Source organism: Aulonocara stuartgranti (genome assembly GCF_965226115.1).
Source record: "Aulonocara stuartgranti genome assembly, chromosome: 3".
NCBI classification, from domain to species: Eukaryota; Metazoa; Chordata; class Actinopteri; order Cichliformes; family Cichlidae; genus Aulonocara; species Aulonocara stuartgranti.
In genome coordinates this window covers 37,176,967-37,196,354 of record NC_138941.1, presented here as the reverse complement: position 1 = coordinate 37,196,354, position 19,388 = coordinate 37,176,967, and the positions used below count along the sequence as shown (strand labels likewise).

Below are 19,388 nucleotides of genomic sequence, written 5' to 3'. Positions count from 1 at the left end.
TGTTCAGACCGATTTGTACTTGTGTGTGTGTGTGTGGGCTGGAATTACACACAAACTGCTATAACCATTTGTAAATCTTACTTTACGCTGATGGATCATATCGTACACGTTTGTCCATGCATACCGGACAGCAGGGGGCGTTCATGCGATGTTCCAACACTGTCGAAAAGTAGTAGAAGAAGAACGCCCCCGTCCCCAAGAGCACCTCCGTTTCCCTCCCGGACGCTCCGCCCACGTCAAATTTTCTCCTAGTTTGAGGCAGGCTCTGCCTCTTACGTCCACAGGAGACCGCTGTTGTGCACGGTCAGTGTTGCCAACTTTTTTTTTTTCTGAAAAGCGACCAGTGACAAATCTGGCGACTTTTCCTGGTGTTATTGGAGACTTATGACGACTTTTTGACGTGAAAGCACGTATCGCTCTTACAGCAGCGGGTGCTGCCGTGGGCACCTCGCCGTCTAAAATAAATCAATGCACTAAAACACATCATTGCAAACTTAGAAATCGGATGTCCTTGGAGAGCCTTAACTCCATCTTGTACATCTCATATATAGACTGAAGCTGTCTGGTGGGGCTTCCTATGAACACCAGCTGCTTGATAAGGTTTTGCAGCTGCACATCAGCTGCATGCTAACTTCCATTAAGTCTACAGATGCTACAGATGCTGATCCTGCCATAAAAGCTCTCAACCAAAACGAGGATGACCCACTCCTTCTGTGAGCCAGCACGGCCTGTGCGTGTGGAGGGGTGTCTGAAAAAAACAAAAACAAAAAACAATTAGCCTGCATTAGAACCAGACTAGTTCCCATCATTTTTCACATTGCCACTGTTTCTTCTAGTGTGTCTCTTTTTTTTGTCCATTTCGATTGTTAATGTAGTTTGTTACAAACGTTATGGTTACATATGTTTTTCTGTTACTTTTTGTGGACCACAAGGTTTGCAACTGCTTAAACACACACACACACACACACATATATATAAAGAGTGCCTATTTCGGGTCAGTTTTGCCGGTCCCAAGCCCTGATAAAGGAGGAAGATTGGAATTGTGACATTAAAAAAGCAATAATCGCTAAAAGAAATTTAATTTGTAGTTTTAAAAATATTCTAAATGCATTAGGGGTGTTTTTTTACTCACTTTGTCTCTCCCAGCGCTGGTTACAATTACATAAACACGACCAATTATGTAAATTAGGCGATGACGTCATCCGCTGACTTTTATGACAGCCAATAGCGATTTCCCTTACTGAGGAGTTGGCAACACTGTGGACGGTTAATTTTTACCGGACTGTTGGCAGCATCTTTGACGGAAGGGACGCGTTCTTCTTACATAGACAGGTGTGTTGCGTACGCTGATCTTTTTGGCCTTTCGTAGAAGGATATGAAGCATTTCCTCAGGCTTTTTGTGCGCGGGCTTAAGCACCGAGCCCAGCGTACAGAACAGACCGACGTTTGGTACAATTGTGTTAGCTAGACGCCGTCAACAGCTAAGCTGACTTGCATGACATCTGTCCCTACTTCGTTATTAATACTAGTTGCGGCAAATGATTGTGTATAACGTCTTCTTCTTCTTATTTTAAAGAACAAAATAAAACCATGCTGCTTCGCAAAGTGAGCCAGTCTTCCGCCCTGTGCAGCACCGTTCTCCGGCTTCCTGCCGTGCTAACCGGGTGAGTAATCATCAGTAATTATTGCTATAGAGACTTTAGAATGAGATGTTTATGTTTTACAAACATATCGTGTCATGTCTGATCTGCAGAGGTCAGCGTCAGGCCGCGGTGGTGTTTGTTGGGCAAAACGGCCGTCTCTACGCAAGCCAGGCAGCCGAGGTGCGTTACGTTATTATATCGTATTTCATTATAATGCATTAAGTACACATTACTCTGTTTAACACGGCAGCTTCACGCTGTGGCTCCACAACATTTGATCGAGACTGTGTCCTTGTTTGGGTAATCGCAGCTTGCGGCTGATAGAACTCCAGCACCCCCTCCCGCTCAAACTGGGGGAAAGTTCACTGTTCACGTGATCCAGGTATTAAAGGTGACACTGCAGTTGCTCAGGCAAGCGTTCACAATAAAAACAGTAGGCCGATGATGTCATACGTGGAGTTTCGCCATGATGCTTGCACACCCGACATTACCACAATGTTTTTAACAAAAATTCATAAATTTATCAGCAGTTGTAAAGTCAGTGATCGTGTGTGTTGTTACTTTTGTTATTATAATTGTTAATAATGATATTATTTCTTTGTGTATAGTAAAACAAGTCGTAATGATAAATATGTCTAAGCAGTTTTAAAGTCTTGCAGGTCTTCCTCAGATTGACTGTGAACTTTTGGCTTAGCAAAATTGCTATGAAGTAACAAGGAAATATTTTCCACTGTTATCTGCAAATCAGAGTTTTTCCTGCTTTGAAAACAAAAGAGCTATCAACAGAAAATCACCACCACTGAGATAAAAAAAATTTTTTTAGCCTAAAATGTATTTCAAAATAAAGGTTTGGTTTATCATATTGTCAGAAGTGTCAGGAAAATGGACAGTAAGATACTCCAGAGTCATTGCCACAAATTTATCCAACCAGTCCAGTTTATCCTCCCAAGAGGTCAACTTTGATCTGGGATAAACTCTGTGTTTTTGTATTTGCTGAGAGGTCTCATATAGTGCTGGATCCATAAGCATTACATTAAAACAAATATTTCTAAAGTAGATTCTGGGGGAAAACAGGGGCTTTTCTATCCTTTGATTGTTTATCTACTACTTAATTCCTCTGGTGTAATAGAAATGGAGATGTGGAGGTCTTCATCAATAGAAAATCAGTTTGCTGAGTCTTCAGGGCTTATGTTTTAATCATTATTGATGGTGTGAACTAAGGTTGGGCAATTGGACGAATATATCGACGATAGGTTGAGGCTACCGTCATTCATTTTTACAAGGGCGATTAATTTATTTATTTGCTTATGAGTAAGTTTGCATGCCTGAATATATCGCCTATTGTCAATTACTGGACTGACGATTGTCAGCTGGAAAATTTTTACATATCGCCCAACCTTAGTGTGAACCCAGGTCCCTCTTACAGTGTTTGGTCCTTTTGACCAGCACATATAAAGTCTGGGGATGTTGTAGCTAATTCCTTATGACAATACCTATAATTATAATAATGATATTGCCTCTAGTGGTGCTGTTACACAGAGATGTTACTAGTGACTTATGGAGATCATCACTATAAAAAAAATAAGTGGCCACAAAGCTACACCAGCAGACCACCATTAAATATCTTGGCCAGACTTGGAAGTACTGGTGTTAGTGGATACGGAGGACAATGTGGAGGTGCCGGTTGTGTCCATCTGGATTTTCTTCTTATTGAAAACACTTAACCTCTGCCAATGATGCTGCTTCAAATAAAACAGTCAGAAGGTGATCTGGTACCAAGCCAGACCTGACTCCACACTGGCCCCGCATCAGTGGAACAGCTGTGTTTATTAACACGGTTATTAACTTGAAATTGGCAGTGAGTCCTGGTCAACACAGTAATTATTAGCTGGGAACAAAGTTCATACCTATTTTGTTGCTTTAATAAAATAAACATATGTAAATCCTGCTCCAAGGTCGTGCTTTTAACTCATTCACTGCCAGCCATTGGCAGTGAATGAGTTAAACCCATTGACTCATGCACTGCAATTGACGGCTATAGACGTCAATGGCAGTGAATGAGTTAATAAACACGAGCTCACAGGGTGTTGTCTGTATAGTTAAAAGCAGAACTTTATGACAGCCCTGTGATAAATACTTTTATTGTGAGGCGTAATAAATGTTGTCTTTATGAAATTAAAATGCAATTCACTGGAAGTTTTACTGGAGTTAATTATGAATCGGGTACAAAAGGCAGATTTAAAAACATGAACCACATACTCAGCACTCAGCTGAGTGGCTGTACCCTTGGCTTCACCTCTCACCTAGTTGAGATCGGAGCTGGTGTCCCGATTGAAACTGGAAAAACTGTAGCCTGTGTGCTCTTAACATTTAATCACCAAACAGCACTTGACAGCAAACTGTCTCCCTCTGTGTACCTTCATCCTGTTGGCTACATGGTGGTAAACCTTCAGATGTGTTATTCCTTTTACACGACTCAACCAGACACTGCGTATGGTTAAGCAGTGATTTTGTATGTTTTGTAAGCTTTGTTGCACAGAGAGTTTGTAGCTTCCTCACTTGTTTCCCTTTATTCATTTTAAACATAATTTATATAATTTTGTCCTCTGCTCTGTTTGTGGTTTCAGGCAGTGCTGGAGAAGCCTGCAGCAGTCGGCAGTGACGCTGCCACCAAAGTGGAAAAGAAGACAGCTGCTGCTGCTGTATGTTTACTATCTGCTTTATAAGCAAGTCTTACGTTTATAATGGCCAAAATCTGGTTAAAATCAGTCAGTCTACTTAGTTTATTTTCAAAGTAAAAGGTTTGAATCCTAGGAGCAATAGGGCACATGTTTCTTTAAGAATGGGTCCCTCTTTAAAGCTGATTTCTTTGCTGTTTAAACACAACACACAGAGGCTTTCAGTGTTCTCAATTCACCAGCAGGTGGCAGCATAAATCACAGCAATGCATGTTTGTTAGGCCCTAAGGGCTTTAAGCTTGACCTCTCCTGTAGCTCCATAGAGCCGTTTCAGTGGTGTTTGAGTTAACTTAAATGTTACTGTTTGGTTTATCTTTTCACAGGAATCCAAATCATTTGCTTTCAACATTTTCAAGGGGCAGATCACAACTTCCCAGGTTTTTCCCTTTCCCCAAGGTAAATCCATAAGACGTATTTATGTTCTTACCTGATTTTTAAAAAAAAAAATTTAAAGCCAGTTTTTGCTGGTTGGCTTTGTTAAACTGGAAAGCTGTTGTCAGTGTAATGGTTTGTATGTGCCGCAGTCCTCAATGAGGAGCAGGAGCAGTTCCTTCGAGAGCTCGTGGGGCCATGCAGCAAATTTTTCGAGGTAATTGTAAATCTTATTCTGACCTCACGCTCACTGCTCCTAAACACCCCCAAACCCTCCACTCACCGATTCCCCCTCCATGTTTCTGCTCCCTGTGGACAGGAGGTAAATGATCCAGCCAAGAACGATGCCTTGGAGAAAGTGGAGGATCACACCATGGAGGGCCTGAAGGAGATGGGTGCCTTTGGTATGCAGGTGCCAGCTGACCTGGGTGGCATTGGCCTCTCAAATACTCAGGTACAGCTTGCTTGACTTAATTATGATATTGACAACATGGCAATGGTTTTAAAAAGTTTAACGGAAATTATCCATCCAACAGTACGCCCGGCTGGTCGAGATCGTTGGCAGTCATGATTTGGGGGTCGGTATTACTTTGGGTGCACATCAGTCTATTGGTTTCAAGGGAATTTTGCTTTTTGGGAATAAAGCTCAGAAGGAAAAATATCTGCCAAAACTCGCCTCAGGTAAGAATACCAGCATCAGCATCTGGATTTCGAGGTAAACTGTAGCTCTGTAGAAGATTGGAGACGTTCTGTCTGTTTATTATTGAAAGCTTAAAAAAGCCAGAGTGTTGGAGGGACACACTGTGCTAGAAAAGTCTAACTTCGTGTGAAAGAAAAGCTTAGTAATTTTTGTTGTAAATTTTTGCTTTGACAATGACTGTGTGTGTGTGTGTGTGTGTGTGTGTGTGTGTGTGTGTGTGTGTGTGTGTGTGTGTGTGTGTGTGTGTGTGTGTGTGTGTGTGTTACTCCAGGCGAGCACATAGCCGCCTTCTGCCTGACTGAACCAGCCAGCGGTTCTGATGCCGCCTCTATCAAAACCGTTGCCGTCCAGTCGCCCTGCGGAAAGTATTTCACCCTCAATGGAAGCAAGATCTGGATCAGGTGAGGACTCCAAGGAAGTTCTTGGTGAATAGTTTGCTAAAAAATAGTCCGACTTGATGACAAACCTAAAATAGAAAATCGGACAAACCACAGCACAGTCTGCTGAGGAGGGTTCAACGTTCTCTCCATAGTTATTGCCTATGTTTAAGCGCTTTCGATCCCGTTCTTCTGTATATGCTTGAATGGTTTTCAAAATGTTGCTGAGCTGAGACACTTTGCACTACACACAAGTTCTGGTGGTTATAAGACTGTGTACCCTCTGAACAACCACTCGCTTTCTCTCATCAAAGCAATGCACGACCGCAGTGGTTAGTGCAGCTGACACCTGTCTCACTTTCTCTCGCTTGAGTACAACTTCCTGTTACACGAAGACTGGGGAGTACGTGCTACTGTCTGTCATTAATCATGAGATGCTGTGTGATTGCTTAGAAGCAACAGCTGACTGGCGTCACGCATGAATAAAATATGAATAAGTAGTTTAACCGTCTTATATCTGTGTGTGAGGGAGCTTTGATTTTATTACTTGTAGCATTTTAAAAAAATTGTATTTTATTAGTGTCTAAATCAGTGTTTAGTCCTTTTAAAACTCCTGTTTTTAGAGTTGACGTATTTGAAAAGTAATCTTAAAGTAAAGCTTGACTGTTTGACAGCTGAAGCTTTTTCGTGCTTTCACCACAAGGGGGCAGAATTACACAGTGCATCCAGCGACACACAGTAATGGCCACTCCATTCTAAATAACCTTCTCTCCTCAGCAACGGAGGTTTGGCTGAGATCTTCACTGTATTCGCCAAGACGCCCATGAAGGACCCCAAAACCGGGGAGATGAAGGACAAGATCACGGCGTTCATTGTGGAGAGGAGCTTTGGAGGAGTGACACAGTGAGCGCCCCTTTTCTTAACTTAGCAGACTGTTTGCCACTAAACCCTTTATTTTTGTTGTGGATGAAACTTTTTATTTCTTCCTTCCCATCATCGTAAACCTTACTTCTGTCTCGCAGTGGCCCTCCGGAGAAGAAAATGGGCATCAAGGCTTCCAACACGGCCGAGGTCTACTTTGATAACGTGCGAGTGCCGGCCGAGTGCGTGCTGGGCGAAATCGGAGGCGGATTCAAGGTGGCAATGAACATCCTGAACAACGGCCGCTTCGGCATGGCGGCCGCCCTCTCCGGCACCATGAAGAATGTCATCGCCAAAGCTGTGAGTGAATCCCCTCCAGGCTCCTTAAGTGTAGAAAGGAAGGGAAGTGGGTGAAGCGCACCGGTGGAGCTCTTCTCTCGAAGCCTATGGCTTTTACTTATGGTTTAGTTTCTATATGTGCTGTCAGGTTTCCCACTTGCAACACAGACAATATTGGTTACAGATAAGAAACAATGCAGCAACTCATTTCGCTTTGCTTTGTTCTTCATTGTGGGTTAGTGGGAAATTCCCCTTCTCTTTGTGGCCTCTTTCTGCTTCTTGCTGCGCTTAAATGTGCTGAAGGCCTCCGTTCGGCTCTGTCTACTGAGAGGATTCAGCTTTTTTTGATTAGTAAAGTAATTAATTTTTTTTTTTAACTTAAATTACTTAAAATCAATGTTATGTTTATTAAAACAGTTTGAATTGCTACCAGTAGATGGTCATAAGATTAGAGGACCATAGACACAGTGACAACACACACTGGTTAATGGAGTCCTCTTTTGAAGCCTCGAGCTGACTGTTTTGGGTGTCTCGGCATTTAAAAACTAAATCTTTGAGCGACTGAGAAATCAAGACAATGCAGACTTATTCAGTAGCAACTTGACAGTCACATGCAGTCGTGTCCTGCTTTATTGTCTGCTTTAATATAAATACAAACATAATTGACTAAATGAACATCCTGCTGTGACTCAAAACGAACAGCTGAGAACGTAATGGCTTACTGAAAGCGTTTAATGAGGCCATAGGTCAAGGAAGATGAGGCGCAGTTTCTCATGAACGATGATAAAAGCAGAGTTGAACTATAAATATTTAATGAGACAAACGGAGAACGTAACATCACAATCGCAGAAGGATGTTGAACACATAAATCAATCAAATTGGAATAAATATTTTTTAAAAACATCGTGTGTGGAGATGCAAAGTTTCATTCAGATTGGCCGGCCTGTTAGGGAGGAGATAAGGTAAATGGAGACATACATGATCATATTTTTTTGATGGAAAAAAATTTTGTGCAGATGCTGATATAAAAAAACACAAATTTATCTGGCCAGTAGCTGATGTGGTATTATTACTATTATTAGATCTAGGTAGACTAAAGCATACAGCTGCACATAACTCTTTCACTTGTTTACAATAGGGCTGCCACAAACGATTATTTTGATAGTTGACTAGTCACCGATTTTGCGATTAGTCGACTAATCAGATCATCATCCATTGGACATAAAACTACAGTTTATTGCACCAGCAGCATCTGTTCTTATATAACTATCATTAGCTTACAGCTTTAAGTGTTTAAGGTCTGTGCTAACTAAAAATAAAGACAAGATGATAGTTTATTAAATTTAAATGAAATTTGCAGATTGTTTCGGTGAAGTTTAATAAACTCCTTGCTATCTAAAATATAACAGGACACTGGAGTATATTCTGGAGCATCTCACACTTCTGATAATCAGCTGTCTGCTTGACGTTTATTCAGCTGTGTAAAAACTATAACTTTAAACTCAGCCAAACCGATTTACTCAGGAACAAATAAAATACTAAAAAAGCCAAACAATAACATTAAGTTATCTAAGTGACTTATATATGTTTAACCTGAGTAGCAAAAGACGGCGGTGGGTTTGAAAACGATTTGCTGGGAGTCCGGTGCTCTCACGGACTCTAGTTAGCCTTGCCCCCAGTTAGCTATCGAGCTAGTGGGTAACAGACGTCTCCGAAAACGTCGGAGCGCTTTTGAAAATATGTGGTGTCTTGATAAACTGAGCAGATATTTGAAGTTTCCACAGCTACATTCTCGCCTGAAAATATGTTAAACGTTTATTTTGTGACCCAGAAAGAATAATAAGTGTAATATTAAAACTAACTAGCTGCCGCCATTGTTGGAAACTGAGCTGGGCTGCGCTATAAATTCTAGTTTCTTCTTCTTCGGAGTTTAACGGCAGCTGGCATCCTTGTACATGCAGTGCTGCCATCTTCTGTTTCAGTCCGTTATTACACTCTTAAATCCTACTACTTATTCCTGCGTCTTTTGGGATCTTACAAAGCTTCAAACGACGCGTCGACTATTAAATTAGTCGTGATCATGACTAGTCAACTAATCGTGGCAGCCCTAGTTTACAACACTTGTCTTTTAACAAGTGCAAAACTGATATGACACAACAGAAAACCACTGTTTACTGACATATCAGCACTGATAATTAGGCGACCGTGGACCTCTTCTTCAGTTGCAAATGTTTCACTACTAGAAAAATCCATTAATATTAAGCCAGTGTGCACATGTACCTCCTGAGAACATGAAGAGAAATTTACTTCAAAGTCAGTGTTACTGCGCTTATAGTAAATGAGATTCACAAATCAGTTTTGCAGCTAAATGGTCTCTACAGTAAGCATATTTTATTGCTGTGACTGAAGGGATTTCTCGCCCGGGGGGGAAAAACGTGGTTGTTTTGTTTGAGCAGTTGCGTCGGCTGGAGAGAAAACTGTGAAAAGTTCATGTGGGGGGAATTCCTGCCCCCTCAGCGTTTTTACTGAGGGAGAATCTCATGCAGAGGAGGCACAGGGAGCCGGTTCTCATGCACTTAGAGAAATGACTTTCTCACATGTTGATAAAGAGAAGTTCATTTTTTCACTGTTTAATGCCATGCAGCCATAAACTGCCTTCAGTGAGCGCTTGCGACCTAATTCAACACTAATCTTAACGTGTGAACTTTTTATTAAAGAAAGCATGGTTCTTTTCAGCTTTGTTGTTTGTTTTCACGTCTCATGGTATTTTGACACATTGCCACCAGTTTTGCACCTCACCACAATACTGATCATGCTTCTTTTTGTGGTGACCGGCAGCTCTGCCAAACTTCCTCTTCTCATACAAAAAAAACCTGCTAGATAGCAACAGCATTTCAGGGCACCAAAAAAAACCACTTGCAAAAGCTTGTTTCCTCATATCTTGTGGCTTGAGTCAAATTCTTGACTTAAAATAATGAATTGTGGTCTTATAGCGGCCTGTGCTTTTCCACTTTTCGTCAGGTGGACCATGCAGCCAACAGAACCCAGTTTGGGAACAAGATTCACAACTACGGAGCCATCCAGGAGAAGGTGGCTCACATGACTATGCTGCAGTACGTCGCAGAGGTCAGACAACACAACACGAATCTGTAACGCTACCTCACCTGATGCCGCGCTGAGCCGTGTGGTGCAGGTTCTGAGAAGAACCTTGCTGATTAATGGTTTGCTGTTATCTTGACATCGTGGTTGATTTCCTGTTTTACTGTCAGTCAGCATAATCTGCTTGTCAGCTCACTGGGCTTTATTTAACACAGAGAATGTGCTGAGATGCCTTTTTTTAAATGTGACGAATTCAAATTAAATTCAGTTTTGATTGTCTTTATGAGAAAGGTGTCAAACTCATGGTACCATTACTTCTGTGTGTTTTCTCAGTCCATGGCCTACATGATCAGTGGGAACATGGACAGCGGAGCTACCGACTTCCAGATCGAAGCTGCCATCAGCAAGATATTTGCCTCTGTAAGAAATTTCCACTTCAATGTTTGTACTGCAAGCCTTTTATTTCAGCTTTTGCAGTAACCAGAAAGCCTTTAAGGATGTTTGGCTTCAATTTTTCTGGCGCTTATTTCATAATCTTCATGAGGTTCCTTTTTCTGTGGAAGACTGAAGGATGGTAAATAGAGGAAGCATATGACTCCTGACTGATGTGAGATGAAATGTGATAGTGTGTTTGGCAGTGCTAAACGTCTTTTACATGTCTGTGTTTCTTTGTGTAATTGAGACAGGAAGCAGCATGGTTTGTGACAGACGAGAGCATTCAGGTTATGGGCGGCATGGGTTTCATGAAGGTGAGTCCTCAGTCCACATCCTGTTAGTTACAAACCAGGTAACACGGGGACAAATCTATTTGACAAAATTTAAAGTTTGTGTTTTTGAAAGCTAGAGTTTAACATCCTGATGAAAGCAGGTGAAACAGTAGATAGAACAGGAATTTCTCGATACTCAGAATTTATACCTTTTGTATAGTCTCTTTTTATATAGCACCAAATCACAACAGCATTCACTTTGTATTGTAAAGTAATAACACTACATTATTGGAATCAAACTTGAACAATCAACCAACCCAATAGGTCTGTGAAGGTTCTCAGTCATGGACCCCCTAACGCCTTAACACCCACTCACATCCAGGGCCATTTGACCTTGGGAAATCACATGATAGGGTGGGGCTAGGTTTCACAATGAGCTCACCTAAAACCTTGGCTGATTGTGACCTACACCCGTTTTCACAACTTGGCTTGTGTGATTAGGTAGAGGATCATTACGGGGTCCATTGTCCCTCTTGGAGTGGACACTCCCACTTAAATTTGAGACTCTCCACCATTTGACCCTAGAACTGAAGAAGGATGAGAGGTCAAACATCGTCAAGCAATTTAAAGAAGTCCAGACGCTTTTCTTTCCGAGCTGCTTAGACAACCAACCCACTATAAGCAAGCAGTTGGTAACAGTGGGAAAGAAAAACTCCCTTTTAACAGGAAGAAGGCTCCAGCAGAAGCCGGCTCAGGGAGGGGCGGCCATCTGTTGCCACTGTTGTTGCTCTGTCTCCTGACCTTCCTGTCAGTTTTTCATTATTTTATCCCAAAAGGGCAAAAATAAATATTTTTTTAAAAAACCCTAATGATGGGGCTTGATGTGGTGTCAGTGTAAGGTTTCACAGAAGACGTGATTGCTCATTAGCCTGCAGAAATGGAAGTATGTCCGTTTAAGAGTAATCGCTGTTCTTATCCCATTCACAGTTAGTGGTTACAAGTAGCTGAACAGTTCATTGTCAGGCCAACGGTGTTGGATGACTTTAGCTATTTGCTGCTGTACTAGTTCACATTGTTCACACGGATGTTCACATTGTTTACACAAACATTAGGCAGTAGGTAATGGATAATAGGCATTGATTTGGAAATAACTTGAGCTTATTATATAATATTGTACTATTCAGTGTATTTCTAATTAGGCAGCTGTAAGCATTTAAAAGAGGGATGTGGTGGCCGCAATAAGGGGAATTGAAAATATCAACATTCGGACGTTTGCCTTGTACTGCGATGCAATGTTTTTCTGCTGCTGAAAAACAACATGTTATGAAGGTGTAGATGTTAATTAATATTAACAATAATTCACTGTCCAAACCTAAAATCAATCAGGTCAAAAAAAGCTTTAATTTTCAGATTTTTAAATATTAACAGATTTTTTTTTGAGACAATATTTTATATTATTTCATTTTTAATCTGAAAAGTGTTACAAAGGGGATGAAATATATATGGTCTAGTACACCTCATACCCCCCTTTAGACTCACCCCTGCTTGCTTCAGTTATCGCATTAATGTACAGCTGCCGTCAGCCTTCAGTAAGTTGCATAATTCAAACGTGCTGTTTGACCAAGTGAACAGTTCATCTGCAGATTTTAATGCAGCCTTACTTCTGGGGGCTTACTGCAGATTTTTCTCTTTGTAAAACAAGCGGCGGTGGATGGAGCACCTACAAAGTTTACTTTTCTTCACGTCAGAGTTTGTTGATCAGGTGGTTTGATTAAGGACTCCAGGTTTTAATGGTGATTACAGGAACAGCACTGTTTTCTTTCGTTCAATCTGAGATCACTGTTTCGGTAATGGCTCCGCCTCTTCGCTCTTTGCAGTGTGTAAACAGACACCGGCTCCGCGTTAAAACTCTTTGACGATGAAAGCCAAGTTTTAACATGACCCCTAAAAAGTAGATGTTTCTAAAGACATTGCTTTTTTTGTGTTTGTTTGTTTTGTTTTGTGCAGCCACAAATACAAAGGCTCCTACAACATGTAGGGGAGCTGTAACCATCAGCACTGGGAATGTGTGTAGATTGTTTTTGGATGTATGCTGACTGTGGTCACGTGCGCAGTTTCCAGATAGTTGCGCTCATCTTTTGGCTTCGCTTCTGTTTGGTTTTTGTTTTATCTCAAACACGGCTGTCAGTAAACGTTGGCGAGCCTTTGACAGGTGTGACAAGCACTCAAACAAGGATGCGCCTAAAGGATCCGCATTTCCTTGTTTTATGCGCTGGAAGATAAAATCGTTTTCCCGCTCTGTTTACTGTGTGTTTCTTTCCACGAACGCTTCAGTTTTTGTTGTGATGATGATGGTGATGGTGGGCTAATGGCCTCTATCTGTTTAGAGTTTTAAACAGAAGTAATGATGTAATCGGGCAACAGATCTTTGTTCTTATCCATTAAAGATGCACAGGTGTGGCTAAGACTTCTCAGAAGCCTTTGCACTGTATAGTGGCAGGTGCTTGCCTTGCTGTTGCGGTATTGAGTCATGTAGTTGCAACAGGCGAGTCGGCATACACACACAGAAAATACTGAGACCACATTCGAGTGAAAAAAAAGATATCAAGCAAGAAGTTCACTAGAATAGACTGGAAACAACCAGCTGAAGATACGGGGGCGTGGTGGAGCTGTGTAAACAGTTTTGTGCTGCTTAAAATAAACCAGACAGTGCAGAAGAGAGAAAAAAAAAAGCTTGCTGCTTTGGTTTGATTTTTAGTTCAGTGGAAAGTGTGCTCAGTCATGGAGGACAATGTACTATGACTTTTAAAAAACAAAAAGTTTAGTTCAGCCACTGTAAACAATGATTTACACTCTGAGTACTTGTATTGTTGAGTTACGATTGGATTGGTCTGATGTAAAGCTGCTTAAAATAATTCCACTTCCTTTGTGTTACGTGCCAGTTGATAGTGGAATTAGTTGCGCAGCAGCGGGGGGGACGAATGCAGCAGGCTTTTAGCGGTTCTGCTCGCTCTGTGCGTTTTGACTCAGGGTTTCACTTCAGCAAGGAAACCAAGTCAAATGTGTGCTGGTGTACATTTTCATTTCTGTGCCACTTAAAATATGCACACTTTCCACATACAGAATTCAGAAGCGGTGCAAAAGCCTCTATTCCTCTTTAACGGTGCATTTTCATTACCTTATTTCAGGGCGTTAAATGGACGTGAGATGGGAAAGAATTAAGTGCTAACCTTGGAAAATGTACAATATTTGCATTCCTTCTGTCTTATTAGGGCTTTTAGTTACTTAGTTATTTTTATTATTACTTTTTAATAATTCAAGTATTTAGTAGATTTTGCATTTTAGAACAACAAATGCAAAAATGCATCAACCAAAAACAAGAAGCAAACAAACAAAAAAACAAAACAAAAACAGTGAGGTCTTAACATCTGTTGCATTAAGTCAGGTATACATGTAGGTGCAAAAGTTGTCCCACTGTTCAACTGCAGCTTCCGCCACATGATGTAACTTTCCCAACATCTTTTCGCAAGCAGCGTTCCCAATCATTCTTTCTTTCCACATTTTAAGCGTTGGCATATGGGAGTCCTTCCAGGGTTCCAAAATGATACGGGCACATGTTACCAGTGCAGTATTTAACACTCTAAACTGGTGTTTATTTAATTGTGGCACCTCTCCTTTGTCTCCTAGTAGACATAATTTAGGTGATCTGGGCAAATTACACTTAGTTACTTTTTATTTTTGGTGCTTTATTGAGGTGGAGCTGAAAAGCAATGGAGCCCATCATGTTCTTTATTTGTGTTTGTTTCTGCAGGACGCTGGAATAGAGAGAGTGATGAGGGATTTGAGAATTTTCAGAATCTTTGAGGGTACAAACGACATCCTGAGGCTCTTTGTGGCTCTGAATGGCTTCCAGGTAACACAGAAATTTCCTCTGTGTGTGTGTGTGTGTGTGTGTGTGTGTGTGTGTGTGTGTGTGTGTGTGTGTGTGCGCGTGTGCGTGCTTTGTGAAAGTACAGAGGAAGTGGATTCTGCTTGCTGTATAAAATGCTGAAATTCTGTGATAAGAAGCAACTTCCTCTACACATTTCACATTTGAGTTCTGTATCACATCCACGTTTTCTGCACTTCGCTTTTCCTCACTCTCTATCAGGAAGTATTCTTAACATGTTGCATATGACTACAGATTGAGCAATCCAGATAAACCCTGACTCCTCCTGACTACGTTTAGCCCTTTGCTCAGCAGCTTGCATGTGCTTCCCTGCAGAATGCTGGAAACCAGCTGAAGAGCCTGCAGAAGGCCCTGAAGAGCCCCATCAGCAACGCCGGCGTGCTCGCAGGAGAAATCACCAAGAGAGCCAAAAGGTTGGTTTAGCTTCTGCAACACTGTTTTTCCTTTCTGTATGTCTGGAAGGCAGTGGGTGTGCGATCAGGGGTCGCCCCTTGCAAAAAATAGAACGTGACCTGAAGAAGTGATACAGGCTGATGTCGACAGAGACAGCAGTTATGCCATCAGATTAATGGAAATGGAGGCATTTTTTATGCACTCTTTCTCTTTCTGAGAAAAGCAGTGATGTGAAAATGATTTTCTTACACTTGTGTACTCGCAAGTGCAAGAAAATCACGTGCTGCACACATACACACAGGAGGCAGAAAAGTGTGGCTTCCTCCTCTCTTTGTGTTAATTTGATTAAGACTTCCTTTTAACCGTTTACTTACCGCTGTCAGAGGCTGTGTGAGTGCTTTTGTAGCTCAGGCATACAGGCTCATATAACTGCGGTGCAGATCATTTATCCTCTCTACTCCGCCTGCCCAATTCTAGGAGACACTGAAAGCTGCTTGCACGTCAGGGTCTGTAGTCTTGCTTTTATAGCAACAGTAGCACACAAAGGTGTTGTGTGGTGCTGCATTGCGCTGGTTGTGCAATTAATACAATGAACGGCTAAAAACAAACAGTCGACCACTGAACGCATCATAGAGAGACTTTTAGACGCAATGATAGCATTTATAGCATAAACTTGTCATAACCTCTGTATAGAGCCTCAGCTGCAGGTTTCAGTCAGTTTGACCAGCTGTTTGGCTTATTTTTGTTCTGTATTTAATTTAAACATGGTTAACTGTGCAGCTTCCCACACACTGTATATAAAAGATGGTCTTAGCCATCGTGACTTCACCATTTGGGAATTTTGGGACTTTGTCGCTGGCTTTTCCAACCAGACATTGACAATGCATGACTGCATTTTACTCGCGAAAACTGGAGTACAAACTTCTTTGATAGGCTGTATGTCAGACAGCATATTATTATTATTATTATTATTATTATTATTATTATTATTAACTGGACAAATTAATTTTTATAGCAGATTTAAAATGACAGAGTTGACCAAAGTGTCAGCGTGCCAGCACAGGTGCTGTCACACACCTAGCTTTTTATTTTTAGCTTTCAAAAAACATCCATGTGCACTGCATCATGGGAGTCTTTGAGGGCTGGCCTTTAGACTGAGCAAGTTTTGGCTTAAATCTGGAGCCTCGAGGTTGCTTTTTGGGATCAACAGATCCATCGTAGACTCGGACGGACGGCTGAACGATGCTGTCGGTGTTGCTGAGAATGACTTTTTGTTGTGTAACGCGGTCCTCTCTTCTTTACAGGAAGGCAGGTTTGAGCACAGGTCTGACGCTGCAGGGGACGGTGCATCCTGAGCTGGCACACAGCGGAGAACTGGTGTGTTATTTTTCTTATTATTTGTATCGATCAACTGTTATTTATGAGACAAACCCATCTAAGGGGCTGGCCCAGGCTGGATGAATGGGTGCCTGGCACTTTTAAGAGGACGCTTTGTTTACTAATGGAACATTTCCTCCTGCGTTGCCTTCATTTTCTGCTTTCTGCTACAGTCTGCGTGTTTCCTAACGCTCTGCACTTTTTGTTGTTTCTGCTTTCCAGACAGTCAAAGCCATTGAGCAGTTTGGAGGAGTTATCGAGGAGCTGCTGATCAAACATGGCAAGAAGATCATCGGTGAGAGAGTGTGTGTGTGTGACTGCGGGTGTTTCAGCTCACCTGGAAGATTTGAACTTGACTATATTAGGAGTTATTTCTGACAGTTTAGAAATGACATCTTTGCATTTTATTAACAATTGTTATTTTTTTCTAACTTATCTAAACTTGTGTGCTTTCATTTTTCAGATGAACAGTTTATTCTCAAGAGAGTCGCAGACTGCGCCATTGACATCTACGCCATGGTGGTCGTCCTGTCAAGGTATGCAAAAGTGCAAACAACAGATTTAAGTCTTCGTTCTTTTTTTTTTTTTTTTTTTTTTTCCACTAACCACACCATCCTTTCTATCTGTCCCCGTTGCGCTCTTTCTGCACGCTCCCACCCACCTTCTAAACTAAGGTCTTCTTTTATTCCACAAACAAACTCCTACGCAGCCCAAACCGACCTTTCTTGTGAACGTCTTTTTTTTCTCGGCCTCTTTCTGCAGGGCGTCGCGAGCTCTGAGTGAAGGCCACACATCAGCTCAGCATGAGAAGTTGCTGTGTGAGACCTGGTGTACCGAGGTAAGATCCTCCGCAGAGCCAGACACAAACACGTGCTGCTATGTAAGGAGGATGTTCGGTGTTTTTAATGACCTGAACCGTGGCTAGCACTCTTAGGTAGTGTCACTGTGGTAAGTAGTGGGATACATGATTAAAGAGAGGAGCTAGTTTGGCCTGGCGTCATTTTACACAGCAGTGAAGACACAAGTTTTAAATATAAACCAGAAGCACTGGGAGAGCGCAAACCAAGGCGCTCACTCTCTGAGCAATATTTCCCTTTAAGGGAGTAATACTGTATTTGTATATAAACATTATAGGTATTCAATGTTAAGTAACTGGACTAAAAATAAAGCTCTATAAAACATTATTATCACTTTGACCTTCAGAGGAATCTGTTGACCTTCAAGGTGAGATCTGACAGGAAATTTTAAATCTTTATACAGGGTTATATTAACAATACACACCACATTGGTCATAATTATAGTTTCTATGTTGTAACGCTTTTTGTCAGTTTGTGACTAATAGGTCATTGAGTTGACTTTGGACACCTTGGTGGATGTAAGCCAAGGTCTAAAGGAGCATTAGCACGACCCCACGCTACACTCCTACAAAGTTTAATCAGAATTCAGTCAAATGTTTTGACCTGTCTTGTTTACAGACAGAATGGCACTGTGAATAAAAACATAAGCTCTCCTTGGCTGAGGAAATAAGTCCATACTTTACCTCTGGTGTTCTGATGCCATCGCGATCAGTTTGATACCATCGCTCTCCTCCTCTCTCCGTCCCCCAGGCTCACGACAGGGTCACGCACGAGATCAAGTCTCTCCACTCCAGCGAGTCCAGAAAGCTCTTCAGCAACATGCGGGCCATCTCTGCAGCAGTCGTGGAGAACGGAGGAGTGGTTGCTGCTCACCCCCTGGGTTTCTAAACGCCCTCGCTCTTTCTGCGTTTCGTCAGTCTTCTCAACATCTCGTCACGTATGCCAAGTCCTCCCGGACTTTTTTGCCATTAATCCTCTGACACACATCGGTGCCCTTTTTTAATTTATGAGATGCATTTACAGCCTCAGAAACTGGTTTTGGTTTTGGTGTCTTTTTTAATCCCACTGTTTTTTCCTGTCATTTATTTATGACATTGTGACTCCCTCAGTGTTTAATCTGTTAATACATTAATTTATGCTCTTTTGGTTCTTGGTAATTAACCATAAATACAACGATATCAATGCAACTTTAAGTCAGGGAGCCAGTTAACAGGAAACTGATGTGTCTTTAAAGGACAGATTTTTACACTTGGTGTTTAAATGCAGAGAACAGCGTGATGTTTGTTCTTAACGCCTTTCTGCATGTTCAGTTTGCTCGTTGATCAACAGACACACAAATATCAAGACTGTAAAACCTTTTTGCCTTAGAAACCGGCTCGAACACACAAAGCTTTCCTAACAATACTTCACTGTGTGCTCTTTACTGTCATCAGCCACCTGGAACTGCAGTGAATGTAACATCGTCTGTGTACCATGTTTAAGTTTTCTGTCATTTATTTCTCTACCGTAGCGAACGTGTAACAAAGTGGGAGTCTGTATAGGCTGTAACTATACTGCTTTTTCCTGCCAATAAAGTTCATTTTCTCCAGACTGTCTCGCCCTCTTTGTGATTTTCAGCACGTACAGCAACACTGACTTTAAGTGGCACTTAAAAAGAAATAAAAAATCCCATCACTGCAATATTTTTACCCATCTTGCCGCCAAACGAGCTTCCTATTTCTGTTGTATTCATAACAAACTTTGCTAATTCAGTTTCACTTCTGCAGTTCGGCTCTTCAAGGGCAGGTGCCTTACAGGAAAGCCAGTATTTGCTTTTATGTCAGGAGTCGTCTGCCGGTGTGTATACAAGTGAAGTGCAAACAGATGAACCCCTTCCTGTCTTTACACAGGCATACGCACACGAGATGACAAGCGTTACTTATGTGGGTGAGAGTCTAAAGAACTTAATGCGAAAGGTGCCGATGCTGTAGAAGGCC

At 41.6% G+C, this 19,388-nt stretch overlaps 1 protein-coding gene across 1 annotated transcript; it reads left to right on the top strand.

Annotated features, from left to right (window-relative positions):
• Positions 1-1,207: 1,207 nt before the first annotated feature.
• On the top strand, positions 1,208-18,509 carry acadvl (acyl-CoA dehydrogenase very long chain). Its single transcript, XM_082520117.1, has 21 exons — positions 1,208-1,332; positions 1,577-1,664; positions 1,754-1,823; positions 4,271-4,345; positions 4,705-4,777; positions 4,906-4,970; positions 5,073-5,207; positions 5,290-5,434; positions 5,725-5,854; positions 6,608-6,733; positions 6,853-7,051; positions 10,052-10,156; positions 10,463-10,549; positions 10,816-10,878; positions 14,648-14,749; positions 15,101-15,198; positions 16,483-16,555; positions 16,778-16,850; positions 17,019-17,091; positions 17,318-17,393; positions 18,163-18,509. Exons 2-21 carry the CDS (start codon positions 1,591-1,593, stop codon positions 18,298-18,300), a joined length of 1,980 nt encoding a protein of 659 aa, XP_082376243.1. The 5' UTR covers positions 1,208-1,332; positions 1,577-1,590; the 3' UTR covers positions 18,301-18,509.
• Positions 18,510-19,388: the final 879 nt, after the last annotated feature.

Bases quoted from the DNA above. Each gene is read 5' to 3' on its own strand.
- acadvl (XM_082520117.1), top strand. From the start codon at position 1,591: ATGCTGCTTCGCAAAGTGAGCCAGTCTTCCGCCCTGTGCAGCACCGTT. The intron at 4,778-4,905 runs GTAAATCCATAA...TATGTGCCGCAG, and splicing joins GGTTTTTCCCTTTCCCCAAG to TCCTCAATGAGGAGCAGGAG. The intron at 10,157-10,462 runs GTCAGACAACAC...GTGTTTTCTCAG, and splicing joins TGCTGCAGTACGTCGCAGAG to TCCATGGCCTACATGATCAG.